Source organism: Falco cherrug, chromosome 6, assembly GCF_023634085.1.
Source record: "Falco cherrug isolate bFalChe1 chromosome 6, bFalChe1.pri, whole genome shotgun sequence".
Lineage (NCBI taxonomy): Eukaryota > Metazoa > Chordata > Aves > Falconiformes > Falconidae > Falco > Falco cherrug.
This window is the reverse complement of record NC_073702.1, coordinates 88,956,691-88,972,800: the sequence shown is the minus strand read 5'-3', so window position 1 is coordinate 88,972,800 and position 16,110 is coordinate 88,956,691. Positions and strand designations below refer to the sequence as shown.

The following is a 16,110-nucleotide window of genomic DNA, read 5'->3' as shown; positions in this document are numbered from 1 at the left end:
TCAAATGCTCGCAGCCTAAGACGTGGCATGTTTCTAGATAGGAGGCATACGAATGTACGCGGCTGCTGGCTTGAGGGAAGCTCTGGAAATCTGATCATTTAACTTAGTCTCTTGCAGGCAAATAGCAGTTAATTGCTGTCTCTGGCATGTGCCTTTAGCTGAGCTCTCTGGTATGGGCATAGCTGCTGCTTTGCTACGCTGAGTATGTTGGCTCCCAGTATGCCTGCCATTTTAATGACCTAGCTCCGTACTTGTGCTGGTAGGCACCGCATGTGTGGGCTCCGACTCCTCCGCCCCTTTCTGTGCTCTAGTGACACGATACTGCTCCTTTTTCTTTCCTGCCATCTGCTGTCCTTCCCACAGTGACTTCAGCTTTAGGTCTTTGCTTGCCTCCCTGATGGACTAAAACTCCACACCAGTGTCTTGTCCTGATATCTTCTGCCAGCGTTTCTGCTTCCCACTTGGCTTCCCTTCGGCACTCTGCTGGCTGTGTCCCTGAGGGTCTGGGGGAACAGAGCTGTTGCAGTTTGACTGCTTGCCTTCCAACAAGCAAGACTGTTCAAAGAGGCCTTCCGAGTTTGCTTAACCTGAGTGTGTGGTGAATAAGGTGGTACCCTGCAGCAGCAGCATACTCGTTAGGAGAATTTTATCTCCAGGATGGGAAATGGCATGGTTTTTATGGATTTTTGTTCGTACTTAATGACAGACGATATTTATTTATGCAGGTATGTACCTGTTGGCATTATGTTCCTTGTTGGGAGCAAGATTGTGGAAATGGAAGATATTGTGCTTCTGGTGACCAGTCTGGGAAAATACATCTTTGCCTCTATTCTGGGCCACTTCATCCATGGAGGAATCATTCTGCCGCTTATTTATTTTGCATCCACACGTCAAAATCCGTATCGCTTCCTCTTAGGGCTTATCACACCACTAACCACTGCGTTTGCCACTTGCTCCAGGTGGGTTTCTGTGCTTCTTTTGGAATTATAGCCTGGTTATATTTGTCACTGTAAACTGGTTATAGCCCAACACCAAACTGTGTTGAGTTTTAGGTGTGAATGTTGTTCCTGAGATTGCAAAAAGAGACTTCTGAGCGTAGAGTCTCACTGCTGTCAGCAGCCTGCCACACAGCACATACTCATAATGAGCTGTAAAAAACAATTCCTCAAAATAATGGGACTGTAGCATGATGCTGAGTTGGAAATTTTGTGGGGAAAAGGTGAAAGTGTTTGCCTTAAAAAGATTCTGCCAGCTATTCTTTCAATTTTAAGTAAAGTGAGGGTCAGTAGCGAGGGATTTTGTCCTGACAAGTTTAGTTCTCCAAGTTCAGAAGGATCTGGAACAAGCTTTAGACTAATTTTGCAGGAGCAAATCAGATTTATTGGGTAGTGTAAAGGGACTTTAACATTTCTGATTTCAAAGATCTGGCCTGATCAGCTTTTATTCGTCATAACCAAGCTACCAAACATGTCATTTACACTTTTCTCAAAGGGCAAACACCTGATGAGATATCACAACTATATAAAATCATTTCAGGTCATCTTCAAAAGCAGATGGATGTCTGTCACAGGAGCTGAATACATGAAGTAGGAGAGGGTTTATGAATAAAACAGTGTCATTTATAACACAAGAAATAAATCCAACAGTGATTGTTTTTAAAATTTTATTATTTGTCTGTTCATTTGAGAAGGTGCTAGTACAACATTAACAGGGATTGCTGTTGTATCTGTTTTGTTTATATTGCTATCTATTGGTGTATTTTTGTGGTTTGAGACTTGGCCATTCCACACCCTCGTTCGGCTGCATACTGCGTTAAGTCATGAGTTCTTGCCTCTGGGAGATTAGAATCCTGATCAGCTATTTCTGGATGGAAGCAGATTATTAAATACCACTGCTCAAGATGAACAAGGGGGGTCCCTCATTACTGTCATGACAAGAGAGGGACTATAAAATGTCTTGACGGTCCCGTCTGCAGCATGTCAGAGATACGAAAGCCATGAGAGAGTGACTTTCCATTCAGTGCACCCTGATGCTTTGTGTTTGACTTTTTCTGTTCTCGGTTTCTAGCTCAGCCACTCTCCCATCGATGATCAAGTGTATTGAGGAGAACAATGGAGTCGACAAGAGGATCAGCAGGTTTATCCTTCCCATCGGGGCGACTGTAAACATGGATGGAGCTGCTATTTTTCAGTGCATGGCAGCTGTCTTTATTGCTCAGCTGAACAACGTCGACCTCAACCCTGGGCAAATCTTCACAATTCTGTAAGTTGCTTGCTATTGCAACCACATCTTTTTGGCCCCTAGACACATTCAAGTCTGTGGTCTTTCTGTTAATAGCTAGCAGTTTGCATTCCACATCTCTGACCTAAAGCTTGCAAACTGCTATGAAACATAATTATAGGGTAATTAAAGGATGGAGTCTTTCAAGCTTTATAAGATTTGCCAGAATCTCTATTTAATAAAAGGTGGAACGTGGGAGGGGTAATTGAATTCTGAAACAGACTTTGAGCTGTTTAAAGCTGTTTCTGACATGGAAATTCTCCTTCCTTAAGCATCTCGCTCCCCCACCTTCAACTCACCATTAAGCTGGGTAATTGAGGCATGCTGCTCTACCCAGAAAGCTGCCCTTCATTCCCCCTCTGGATGTCTTGGAAGATCCTCCTGCAACCTCCTCAGTTCCTTATGTATAAATTTTACACTAAAAACTCTGCTCCTGCTTATCTCTGCCCTTACTACCGTCACATCGCCAGCTTCCTAGGTCAGACCTGCTATCATTCCCCTCCTGACCGCTTTGTTCCATCATCCCCTCCACCACCTCGGTCCTGCCTCCTTCTCTAGGACTCTTTCTCTCCTCCATGCCTGGAATCTCCTTCCATGTCCCATATCCCACAAAGTGTCATCCTCTTCACGTCCCTCAGAATTCCTTAAGTGAATCCTACAATCCTACAAGAAGTTCTGGCCCCTGACTGTGCCGAAAAGCTGTAGCTGTATCCACCAGATGCCTCCTAGTGCTGGTTCCTGGCATTTTTTACCCTCCCTGGCCAGGTTTTATTTTCCTTCTTATTGCATTTCCCAGTATATTGTTTGTTTTCTTTGCAGATGACCCAATTAGCCTTTCAGGTACCCTTTAGTGAATCAGCTGTTAGCACAGGCCCGAGAATGGTGCGGTTATGGCCCAACGAAAACTCAGTCGTAGACATCTGCACACGAAAAGGCGCGTGGTCCATGTCTGTAGCACGTGCACCGCAGGTTTCCAGCTCCTGATTTAGGGTCTGTGTTTGAATGCAAACAAGATACAGAGAAGCAGCAGTACCCTGCATGGCAAGCTTTACCTGTGTACATTTGGGGCCAGGAGATGTGATGCACTCAACGTACTTGAACTGATAAATGCCTTGGAAATGGATATATTAGTAAGGCTGCAATATAGTTGTGTTGGTTGGGTTTTTTTTTTGAAAAGACAATCATGGTATTAAACACACAGCCCTTGCCTTGGTAGCTGCTGTGGATGCCTGCTGAGCAGCTGTGCTCTGTACCTGTTACTTTGCATCAGCAGGCAGGAAAGGGTTTGCGTGGGAAGCGAATGGTCTGTGTGTCACATGCTGTAGAGTTTGTTTACAGTTCCCATGGCAGGGAAATGTGTGACCCAAGTGTAGAAGAGGAGTGCTGCAGAGCTCCTGCTAACCAGGTACACAAATTGATTTGCAGTGTGACAGCTACTGCATCCAGCGTAGGCGCAGCCGGGGTCCCAGCCGGAGGAGTCCTCACCATCGCCATCATTTTGGAGGCCATTGGACTTCCAACCAACGATCTCTCCTTGATATTAGCAGTGGACTGGATTGTGTAAGTACTTTAGGACACACTTACCTGCTGTTGTATGACATGTAGCATGCTCAGCTGGAAACATGAGGCAGGATAGTCCAAGTAGCACAGTATAAAATAAAACCCTACGAGATACGACTGTCTATAGGACAGGTAACTCTTGAGAGATAATGGAAAACACGGTCCCTTCTCAATTAAAGCAGTTAGTGTGCTAAAATCCCTCTTGAGCTTTTTTACTCAGCCTTTATTGAAACTTATTTCTTCCTGGTTTCAATTCCTTTTAGAAGGATTGTTAAAAGTTTGTTCAGGAGGTGTTGATATTGCTGGTGATTAGTTGGATGCTAGGAGGGAAGGAAGAAAAAGGAAATAGACAAGTGATGGAAAGCTTTCTTGGTCACATATGGGAAGCAGGCTCCATCAGAAGCTGTTGTCAGCCATGGTTTGAACTATTTTTACGGTTCAAGACTGGTCTGGGCACCCACACAAGCATCACAGAGAGGTGCCAATCCATTGGCAGGGCAGGGACCCAGAGGGTTTGTGGCACTCATCACAGCTGCGGGCAGTGTCACAGCTGGAACACGCTGCTGGGAGTCACAAGTTCAGTACAATGTTACCACCTTTCCTTTCCATCTTCTAGGAAAGAGGTGAGAAGTCAGGCAGCTCCTTCTCTCCTTTCCAAGAGTTGTTCCCCTCCTTGAAATGTGAGAGCTTATCTCCTTGCCCAGCTCTGTTTGGAAGAGCTTATCTCACCCCTCAGTGTAGTTATGTCCTTATCAAGGTGTAAATTTACCTTCTGTACCACTTGAAGTAGATTAAGGAAAGCCTAGAAAATTTGTTTTGCTTTAAGTATTGGGGAGCCAGCCACATGTGAGTGATAGGTGTAAATGCCACATGCAGGTGATTGCGTAGAGCTTAGGTAAGCCCTGTGGAAAAGCGGTGTCTCTGCTTTTCCTTGAACAAACCTGGCCGACTGCTGTTCTTCAAATACTAGAAAATCAAACTGGAAGGACTTCTCTGAGCACTCAAGAATTACAGCATGCTTAGCATTTAAATGCTAGTGAAGTAAGCATGACCTGAGAATTGAAAAGCATAATCTGCTTTCAAGCCATCTTGTTGAAGGTGGGTAGTGGGCTGAAATGGCTGGTCAGTCCAGCGATCTGAGTCCCATTGGGGTTTTTTTTCCAGGTGGTAGACTTCTGGGCAGTTCCTGGTTTAGAGTCTACGTAATCCCTCTGCATAGCTTTTTGGAAACACCAGCCTCTATGTACAGATGATGTACTTCCATAGCAGATGTAATTGGGATGCCTAAGGACACTCTTGAATTCCAGAGGCTGGGGAAGGCAGCAGCTGTATTGCCTCCTTCCCTTCCCACACCACGCGTGTCTATGGAGCATAATCATATTCCTACAGCTTCATTAGGGCCATTGAGCTCTTTCTTGCTGTCACCTCTTGGGGATCAGCCACCTCCAAAGGACGGGAGAGACAGGCGAAGCGGTGGTCAGCCCTTTGTATCCCATCTTCCTAAGGGATTACAGCAGTAGCTGTGTGTTCCACAACTGCCCTTGCAAGTGCTTGGAGGCAAGAGGGGAAAGCTTGCCCTTCCTTTCGCTCCGGGCTGCCCTCAGCCTGTGTTGTGCCGGCTGCCTTCGTTCCACAATATGTAGTGTCCCGAGGTGGTCCACGCTGCTGTTCTAGTCAGGGAGCTCAGCCTTGTGGTAACAGAAGGGGAAAGGGGGGAGTGAAAAGTCCTGTGTCTCGTTTAAATACCAGCCATTTAATTACCAGAGAGGACCACAGTTAGAAGCTGAGCACATGTTGAAGTTAGGCTGCAGAATGACTAACGGAAGGCAGTGAATTGTTCATCTTTGTGACCCGTAAATCTCCGTTAGACCCTGGGACACGTAGGACCAAAGATTGAGACAGGTGCTACTAGCAGAAAGCGAGAGAACGCAGCCATTCTGCCTGCCTTCAGGAGAACACCTTGAGTAGATGTTTGGGTTAAGGTACAAGTTTTTGTAGTTAAAAAGGAGAGCTGGGTACTCTGCATCACCTTCTGGATAACCCCAAATTAAGTTCCTGCTCTGAACTTGCATTTGAAAAATGCTGGCCTGGGGAAGGGGAAGGGAAAGGAGGTGGGCTGGGAAAAGCAGCATGTCTGAGAAAGAATAGTACCATTGCTCCAGCCCGCTGAGAAACCAGAACCAGTAATGCTTGGGCCAACCTTAAACCAGCTCTGGTGCATGCTTTTAGTTCTGAAACGGTGAAGATACTTCTGTGGAAAATACCTATGGTAACGACATCTCCCTTGTCTAGCTCCACCGATGTTAGTGGATCAGCAGGGGTGAGTCAGCTCCCCTTATTGTGTTTTTAACTCTCTTAAGCTAAAAGCCTGCCCCTTTGTTTTTTGTTTGTGATCTTAACCAGGGACCGAACCACCACAGTTGTGAATGTGGAAGGGGATGCCCTAGGAGCAGGCATCCTTAATTACCTGAATGAGAAAGAAAAGAAAGACAAAGAGCAGGAGCTAAAGGAAGTCAACGTAGAAGCAGTTGCTAACAGCAAGTCTGAAGGGGAAACGTCGCCTTTGGTAACCCACAAAAATCAAGTCTCCAACACAACCAGTACAGCAGACCCGGAATCCAAGGAATCAGTGTTGTGAACTAGAGGCCGTTCGTCTTCACGTGTGCTAGAGGTGGACTGGGACTTGTTAACGCATCTAGACGTTTGCAGTGCTAACAAGGGCTGGATAGCTCTTGAAACTTTCAGTTCCAGTCTGTTAATGAAATATGCTGGCCTGGGGAGGGGGAGGGAGGTGGGGTGGGCAGCGAAGGGCTGTTGAGAAAGAACACTCACTTCATAACACTATTTTGATAATTCGTGTGTATACATGTGTATGTGTTGCACGTGCACACACATATACATGTATGTGAAAACAATGCCATTGAGACTTCTGGTTTAACAAGGCTTCTGTTAGTAAAGGCTCACGTGGGTTGGAGATGGGGAAGTAGACATACCCAGTATGTGCTTATTGTAAGGAAAATTTAGTAAGCTTATTGTGCTGCTGTTTGAATGGAGATGCAGTCTAGAAACTCCAGGTTGAGTGAAAGCATTACTTAAATTTATTTTCTGGCCTGGAAACGCTTATGACCATTACAGACATGAGACAAAGCAACGTTTTTCTCCCACTCCCCTTCTTCTCCTGTTCTCCAATACCTTAAAACTTGCAAATATATCCTGAAAACTAGCTTTTTCTTTTAAAAAAAATTTTTTTTTGTTTCGTATCTGAATTAGTAGTTTATAGAGGTCTAACCCTTGTTCCGTTCCCCCACTGCATTGCAGCTCATAGCAGCTTCCCTGCCTTTTGATGAGTAACTCCCAAACTTTGGGACCAAACATAGCTCTTCATGTAGATTAAGGACTGGTTTCTCCTTTCCTCTAACTGAGCTGTTAAGGAAAAAATCCAGAGAAAACACAAATTTTGTTAAAGCAATCCCTATGGGGCTGAAAAAATACAGGGTCTGTTCCAGCTTAAATACGTGTGAAAGAGGCTTGCCTGTGACAACATCGAGAAATCAAGAAGTCGGTTCCTTTCATGAAAACACGCATGCTCCTTTGCTAAGCATGCCGTGTCCTGCTCATGTTTATTTAATGGGTCAGTCCAAACAGATTTAAGTCATATGCCTTTTCCAGCCTCTTCCAGCAAAATTGAACAGGGGAAAATCTGAACCCACATCACGTGGGAACTGACAAGAGGCAAGTCTGAGTGTTGGCTCGGAAGGGGAAGAGGTGAGGTGGTAACCCTGTGTAGTGCAGTGACCTCCGTGCGCTGGGCCAGCCGCACACCTGTTCCCGTAGGAGTCTGGTCCCGCTGTAAATGCTCTTCCAGCCGCAGCTTACGTTTAGTGATGGTGGGTGGTGCTGGGCCACCGTGGTGCTTAGTGGCAGGTGGTAACCTGTGCTTGAGGCTGAGCCAAATGCTCCTGGATTCCGACTCCACCTTTTTTCCTTTACAACATACTTCCTGAATTTGCACCCTAAACCTAAACAAAGTCTGGCAAACTCATTGCAAAGATCCTGTTGATTTATCTTGGCTTTTTGGACAGCAAATAGTTATAAAATTAGGCTGTGCATATGCCGAGGTTTGCCTGGATTTGTGACACTTTCCCTTGGCTGCCTTAGCAAGATGATTGCGTATGTTCAGTCTCCACACTGTTAATTCAGAAAATACATATTTACACTTGGGCTTTGATACAAAGTAATGCTAAGTCTCCCTTTTTCTTTCTCCTCTCTTGCTTCAGAGGAAGCTATCTTGGAAAGACACCCAGTTGCTGATGTTTATGGTCACGGCACTAGGAAGAGGCAGCTCCAGTTGCATAGCAGCAGCAGCAGCCTTCATTTGCAAAGCATCCTTGCTGGTAAAGGGACACAATGAATTTTGCAGAAAGGCTCAGAATGAGATGTGGCTACCTCTGAGGGAAAACACAGTGAGTGCGTCATTGCTGGCTGTTAAACCACGTGCAGCAGGGCTATGCAAACATTCGAAGTAGGAAAAGATTAGTCAGTCCACTGAGAAACTGCAGGTGGAGTTTCTTTTTAACCAGTTTATTTATAACCTTGTCCACAAAATTTGGTCATTCCTTGATTCATCTGCAAAATGGAAGGAGACAAACACAATTCGCTAGGGACATCCTTCGCCCACTATTTATTATTTCATTTTTAGCAGATCAAGACCCACTGAAACGTTGTATTTCCTCCTATTACAATCATCCCAACTCCTTTCAACTCAGGAAACCAAAAGCGCACTTTGTAGCTGACGGTGAAAGTCAACAAATAAGAGGTGTTTTGAACAATGTTGGAGGTTTGAAAAAATAAGTTCTCAACAAAACCTTTTTTTCTTTTTTAAACAAGTCTAAGTATTTCTTTGAAAAATCTGAATGCACCAGAACCCAAATACTTTGATTTTAAAGTATTATATGGAATGTCTCAAAGAAGCTGAAAATCATGACTGTTCCCTGTGGGCTGGGTTCTGTAGTTGCACTTTATCCCCCATCAAATATTTGGCTCCTCTGATGCTCTCCCTCACCATGACACGTGCAGCTGGGATCAGGACACGGGAACAAGCAGCACTCAAATGACAATTCTCGTGAAGCATCACAGCACCATTTAGGACTAGAACATTTCTCAACTTTTTTTTTTTTTCAGCTCAAGGCTGGTGTTGCCCACAGGTAAAAGTACTAGCCTAGGCGAGTCCTTCCTCGCAGGCAGCACCTTGCCACTGCTGTCTTGATCTTTCTTCCCTGTGGTGCTGCAGCTTGATTGTGCCTCATCCTTGCAGCCACACGCCATAGGCTGTGGCACGTTCTTCCTGACAGTAGATCCCAGGAGATGGTAAATCAAAGCCAATACCTCAGAGCTGTCTTAGTATTTTCCAATAGCAGTGCAGAAGCAACACTTTAGCAAAAGTCTTTGCTGAATAATGTCTCTCTCACTCCCCACTAGTTGATTGCCACGTTTTGCATCAATGTGGATGTCTAGTCCCATGTAAAGCTTGTTAGAGCAGTCAGATTTAAGGAGATCAGATCATTTTCATAGCAGGAATGTAACCAAGGAAATCTAATGCTCCTTCTCCTGGAAACAGGTGCCATAGGATTTATATGAACCATGAGTATTCCAGTCTTAACCTGCTAGATATCTGTAATCTTACAGAAGCCCTACTTTATTATAGAGTTACAAAGGTGCCAGTTCTTTTGTTTGTTTACAGCAAGAGGGATCCATGGAAGCAGGAATGCTGAGTAACTGCTTGGCAGAACATCTTGGTCTTTTCTGGATCATCCATGCCAGAAATCACATTTCTGATTTTTCTGTGATGTTCTGATTCCTCATGATAGCCATGCTGTATCTTCTAGGGCTCTCAACCTGGCTTCAAATATTTTTTTTCCTTAAGGTACAAATGTGAAAGATCCAATATTACACTCTCAGACTGTAAAAAAATTGATGCATTCCAAGGACTGCCCTTGTAATGCAAATCCTGATCGAAAGCCCGATGAGATAGAAGACTTACCATTTGCTTCAAGTGGTTAAGGTCTTCAGGTAAGGCCATTGGGAGAAAAATGAAAGGGCTATCGAAGGATGTGCATTTTAGATGCTGTCCTTGACCTGCAGTGCAGTGTGTTACACTGGGAGCTCCCTGTTTCAGGTCCGGTGCGGCCTCACTTCAAGAGGCTCTGAGCTGAGCAGGTACTCGGCAGCGGTGGAGGTGCAGCCAGCAGTACCTGCTCTGCTCTCACCCAGGCACTCCGCGAATCTGGTGCCGATGTGGTACTTTACTCCAATGTCTCTTGACTGGACTTATGTTTGTGTTGTCCCAACATGACTGTAAACTGGAGACCTTTAGTCAGTTGCTTTTTCTTTCAAAAGGAAATAAATTCCATCTAGAAAATGCTATTTTTCTTTTTGGTTTTAGTCTTTTTTTGGAAGGTACAAATTCTCTCCGTAGCAAAGAAGGCTACAAAACCAGCTCATGTCCTACCCTCTAGTACAGCGATTGTGTTTTGGGAGAAAGATGCGGGAGTGTGGAAGAGAGGACTCTGCAAGCCTTTGGCATGTCAATCCCATTTTTTCTCTGATGCCATTCATTCTTCCACTTTTAACTTTTTCAGTGAAGTTTCTCTGACTGTTTTGAACCATCTTTTATTACTTACTTCTCCAGGATTGGCTTTCCACTCCATGCTTTATCCAACATTGCCTGATTTCATCCCATTTCCTGGAATGCCCTGGGCTGGTTTTATGTATCAGTGGCTCAGGTATAAATGGGAGAATGGACAAAGTTTTGAGGGCTCCAGCTGGTCCTTGAGAAAGTAGTTTGCATTCTGCCTTGCTCCTTGTCCTTAACTCACCAGAGGTTTGTGAGACTTACTAATATAAAGAGTTACTCTGAGAGTGTGGGGCAGTATCTGTCTCTTGTCCTGAGAAAGGTGCTTGTTCTGTGCCGTGAGATGTGGCTATCGATGCCCGAAAAGCCGCAGTGAGTGATGGAGGGTGCTAGCACTTGGTTGCTATTAGGAAATTTTCAGTTAAGACCCGTTATTCCTAGGAACTGAGCTTTAGCTGAGTCTCAGATGTGGTGTTGGTAATTGCCCTACAAGATTCAGTAATTGCCAAGGACTTTAAACCCTTCTGGGGTTATCTTTTGCAATCACGGTGGCTTTAGTGTTGAGACCAGACTAGAGTCAAACCCAGGGCTCCCCTTCCAGGGATGTGACGGGCAGGACTTTGTCCTTTGGACATAACAGAAATGTGGAACCAGCCAAAATACCAAATCAGCTGGTGAAACCGTCTCTGCTTGGTCTTTTCTGGGCAGCCCTGTTACTGCCTGAAGAGCAGTACTGCCTGAGCTGGAGGTGGTGAGAGGTTTTGGGGACGGTATGGGGGGCAGGAAGATTAGGTTATATATGTGCTTGCTCTGTTCCTATGGTCTTCCCTGGGCGTTTGCTGTGGCCAGCGCCGGAGATGCACGTGACCCAGCGTCACCATTTTTAGACTCATTCTGCTGTGGTTCCTCCGTATTTTACAGCAAGAATAATGAAAACTGAGATGTTTAGGCAGTTCCTCTTTCAGTCAAGTCAAAGGCCCTGGTGTCTTTGTGCCTGACCACCCTGTCATATGTTGTGGGTTATGTCCTTGAGAGCTTGCAAAAGGTACAAACCCACCATCTCTTTCTGCAAATCTGCAACAATCCTGGCTGAATCTTCACTCTGCTCCTCTGCTAGCGCAGCATGTTTCTGTAGCTGCTGGAAAGCACCCTCCTGTTGAAAATCACAGTTGTTAATCCTGACCCTCCCATGGGCAGTGGGCTATGGGCCTCGTGTAGGAAGAGGACCAAAAGACAAACTCTCACCAAAGGAAAAATCGTAGAATCACGGAATGCTTTGCATTGGAAGGAACCTTAAAGATCACTCAGTTCCAGCCCCCTGCCACGGGCAGGGACCCCTCCCCCCAGCCCAGGCTGCTCCCAGCCCCGTCCAGCCTGGCCTTGGCCACTGCCGGGGATGGGGCACCCTCAGCTGCTCTGGGCAGCCTGTGCCAGCGCCTCACCACCTCACGGTAAAGAGTTTCTTCCTAATAATGTCACATCTTCACTGATTTTAACTGGGCCATGGCAGTTCATAATCACTTGCAGACCTGCCCGTAATAACTGATCATGATGAACAGTACGGAATTAGGCAGGTCACATAAATTCTCTGCCTGTGCTTCCTTTTCTGTAAATTAAGTTTACAGATACTTACTTGTCCCTCACAGGCAAGAGTGTGGAGGGTAGTGACTCGCAGCATTTGGAAAGCGCTCTTTAAGACACAGAGCACTAAATCTTCAATAATAATGAACTTTTCAAAAATCTGAAAGGAATCAAATAGTTATGTGTCACAAAGTCAGGGTTCCATTGTGCTGGAGTATGAATGACTGTGTGATGGAAAGGAGATCCAGTATATGCGTTTGCTGGGCTAACTCAGGGGAAGCAGGGGAGGGAGCGTCAGTGTGAGTTGCATTTTAAAAAGCAGATGTGATTTAGTCAAGGGGGGCCCAGTGCCCTGTTATATTTGCCTTCTTCCATGTCATGAAAGCTTAGGTTCAGGTAAATTAACAGACCTCACCATGGATTCAACATCTAAATTAGGAGTCTTGACAGCTTGGTTTTTGTCTAGGTTCGATGCAAGAAAGAGCTTTTCAACTAAAAGAACAAGTTGTCTTGTTGGCAGGATGGGTGAAAAAGGTGGAGAAAAAGAAGGAAGAGCTGGAGGGTTGCAGGGAGAGTATCACAGAAGGCAGGGTAAGCGAGCGGATAAAGAAGCTGGGACCTGAAGAAAGCATCTTTTCCTTGGCGGTTTGATACAGATAGCAACAAAAAGACCGCAGGCATTTGCCTGGCATGTAGCAGAAATGATGCAAATCCCTGCCCGCTGACTGGCCGGGATTTGCAGGGGGAGGCGGGTGCCAAGTGCTGATGCTTCTGAAGCGCATTGTCACTGAGCAACAGCAAAGCGTGCAGTGTGGAGCTCTGATAAGCTGCTTCTGGCTGCTAGCCATGACCACAGAGAAATAACGGTACGGCTCTGGATCAGGGATTGACCCACATTCCTCCTTGCAGGATAGCTGCTCCTCAGATGAATGTGTGGTAGCCATTCTTCTCCGAGGACAAAGGCAGCCTTGTTATCTATGCAAGCGTGTTGATGAAAGCCTTGTTCACTGGCTGCTTCAGGGAAGAGGAAAATGAGTATGAAAACGAAACTTTTTCAAGATGTTGGGCAACACGTTGAGATAGTTGCCACTGAATGTTTTAAGTCTAGTGAGGAGTGAGAAGAGCTCCTGTAGCACTCTGTCTTCACATCTGAGCGCTGGCTCGGGAAGTTCATGTTAACATGATATTCATTCTCCACATGGGGTCTTTACAGATGTTTGTGACCAGCAGGCACCATTTCACAGCTGTAGAAGAGAATACACGTAGAAAAAGGTGAAAGAATGCTTTCTCGAATCATGCAAAGGGTCACCAAGCAGGCTAGAAGCAGATCTTCAATCCTGAAGCCAAGTTCACTGTCAGCTAACAACTATCACCTCCCTCAAAAAATTAATGTCCGGGGGTTTCTAAGTGTATTTGAGTATTGATACCATGGTAATAATAGTGTGTTAGTGCAGGATGATCACTTCTCTTTTTTGGAGGGATGGAAGGGGAGAAGTGTAGACATAGGAGAGTTATCTTCCCTCTAGAATGGATTTTCTAATAGAAAAGGAAAAAGCACATCTCTTTAATTGAAGAGGTCACGGTACAGTTACTTATCAAACTCTGTCTCAGCGTCGGCAGATATATCATCCTCAACAGCCATGAAATCCCGCTTGGATTTAACCACTGATCTCGGTGCCAGCAGGAGGTGAGGACTGAGGACATTTCAGCAGGCCAGCTGCTCTTGTGTGATGTCCTGCTCAAGAACCATCTATACTCGTCCTTCCCGAGGCCAGGGATGCTCTCTGGCAGGCAGGCAGGCCTGCCGACGGGAACCAGCGCGCGGAAATGAATTCTGAGCCAACCCTGTTGTAATGCAAAGTTAATGTGGTTTTAAGCCACAGAAACCAAGAAATTTGGTATTAGATGTTCCTCAGGATAGCTGTCGCTTGCTCCTTCTGATAACACCACTGGGAAAGTAGTACCCTTCTTTTGCAAGTGTGTATTTAGCAACTGATGCTAAACTGCTTATGGCATGTTGGTGCAACTTGAGTTAATTGCAGTTACATGTTGCAGAAAGAAATTACCAAGGGAAATCTTTTCTGAAGGAAACTGTTTGCACATGCCTGAATCCCTCTGGATTACATTCCCACAGGAAGAATTGTGCTTAACCATAAAAAAATACTCCAAATATTAACTGGTTTGGATTGTAGCTTTTTTAAGAACCAGAAGGAATGCCGCAATGTAGACAGGCCAGGGCTTTTGCTGGTGTGCATTAATGTAATTTCCTGAGCTTTCAGTGGCCTGTGGGCTTCTGATGGAGATACCTCCTTAGCAGCATAGCGGTTTGGTCTGGTCCTCTTAAGATTATCATGTTCAGTACAGCAGCAGTAAAGAAGCATTTTTAAAACTTGTTGGCTATAACTAGAGGCATTTTGCGTGCTCACAGTATTCGTATGACATGGCGCCTCCCACATGAAAAATGTTTTCTAGATGGTCAGTGTTTATGCAGAAGCAAAACTTCCTCAGTTTTTGATCAGTTTTCCTTCTCTGTATCCCCCTTGCAGAGTCTGCTGTGGTCCTTGCAGTCTGCCCAAACCCCAGCAGGACCAGGGTCTTGTATTACATGGATTAAACTTAAAGATATTCTGGTCCTATGCAAGGACATAGACTATCTCACATCCTGTTAGGAGGGGATGTTGTAGGAGATGGGGCTGGGCTGAAGAAAACCCTGCTTCATTAAAGCAATACCTTAATGACATCTTTTACACTTTATAAGTCAAATGATTGTGACCAAGCTAGCCCTGCCCTGACTGCCTCCCTGCTCCGTCCCGCAGCAGAGGCTCTGTTGATACTACTTCCCTGAAGTAACCAGTGTGGAGGTAATGTGTTTGCTATCCCTGAAAATGCCGATCTTTTAAGAATATAGTCTTACTTAGACTTTCTCTGTTGCTACCCTGGCTACACTTCTGTAAGGTCATCCACCAAGCACATGCTCTACGGGATGGAGGCCACGCATAGCACTACAAACAGCTGAGCGCACCTCTGCTGATGGGAGATGAGCCTCTCTGTCTGAACTGCTTCTTGGTTAGAGCAAGCTGAGACTGACTCACTCATGCTTTGTGAAGGTGAAGAGTTTGATAAGATTTTGATTAATCCCTCTAGATTTGGGGACAGCGGGACCACACCTAAGACACGAGGAGTCTCCTACAGCGGAGGTGTACAATCTGCCTTATTATCCTTAAAGGTGCCTTGTCCTGGTTCCCTTCAGGACAAATTCCAAGTTGCTGTTTGGCTTTCGATTATAACTATGCACCAAAGGTGAGAGACTCCGTTATCCCTGGAGACAGGAGGGAGAACATGAAGTCCTGGTGTGGGACAGGGAAAGTGAGTTTCTTTTCTTTATCCTGTAAGCTCTCTGTCAGCAATCCTGCTTCGATGTATGTATGAGTGTGTGTGCTTTTATTTCTACATGGACAAAAATTGCCCTGATGAGGAGGGAGGATTCTTGTATTTTTATATGCTAAGCCATTTGATTAATTACTTTAATAAAATGACAGACAGATGAACTCTGGAACTCACTGCCATCTGCTCCAGTACAATCCAGTATCACTGATACAAAGGTATTTGTCTTTAGGTAAAACCTAGTGCTTAGAGTAACCACTCTGTTGAGTAAGTACTTGTGCCATGTGGGTGTGTTGATCCTTGTGAACATCTGTAACTGTTCCTCTTTTACAGCTATGGGTTTGATCCATGTGACTCTGTATCAGCCTTTTTATTATCTACCAAGAACAGACGTACGTGCACATATGCAAAAAAAGACCATATTGCTGTGTCTGGGGGTGTGACCCTGGGGTAGGTATCACAGATGTTTACCGTGTCGTGTACCCTTCAGTGTAAAAACTCTCCCTGCCTGCCCGGGGGAGAAAACAGCCCCGTGGCTCAGGCTGAGATGGTTTGTTGTAGGAGGGTGACACAACAGGATGTTCTCTCTCTTTTCCCCTTCCCTCATGGAAATGTATGTTTGTTCTCTTTTTGTGTAGCTTCTCAATCTGAAATAAAAATAACCCCAAATAGAA

General features: G+C 45.2%; 1 protein-coding gene across 6 annotated transcripts in view; it reads left to right on the top strand.

Annotated features, from left to right (window-relative positions):
• The window catches only part of SLC1A4 (solute carrier family 1 member 4), a 37,213-nt gene extending 21,103 nt beyond the window's left edge, over positions 1-16,110 (top strand). The window contains exons 5-9 of one of the 6 annotated variants that reach the window (XR_008732739.1): positions 726-959; positions 2,068-2,262; positions 3,706-3,840; positions 6,244-8,303; positions 15,197-16,110. Coding sequence is in view for 3 of the 6 variants with exons in the window: in XM_055713561.1 (XP_055569536.1) it covers positions 726-959; positions 2,068-2,262; positions 3,706-3,840; positions 6,244-6,478 (799 nt within the window). In the remaining 3 variants the exon portion in view is untranslated. Of the gene's footprint in view, positions 1-725; positions 960-2,067; positions 2,263-3,705; positions 3,841-6,243 lie in introns of all 6 variants that reach the window. The other 5 variants (XR_008732737.1, XR_008732738.1, XM_055713561.1 and 2 more) reach the window with 5 other exon arrangements.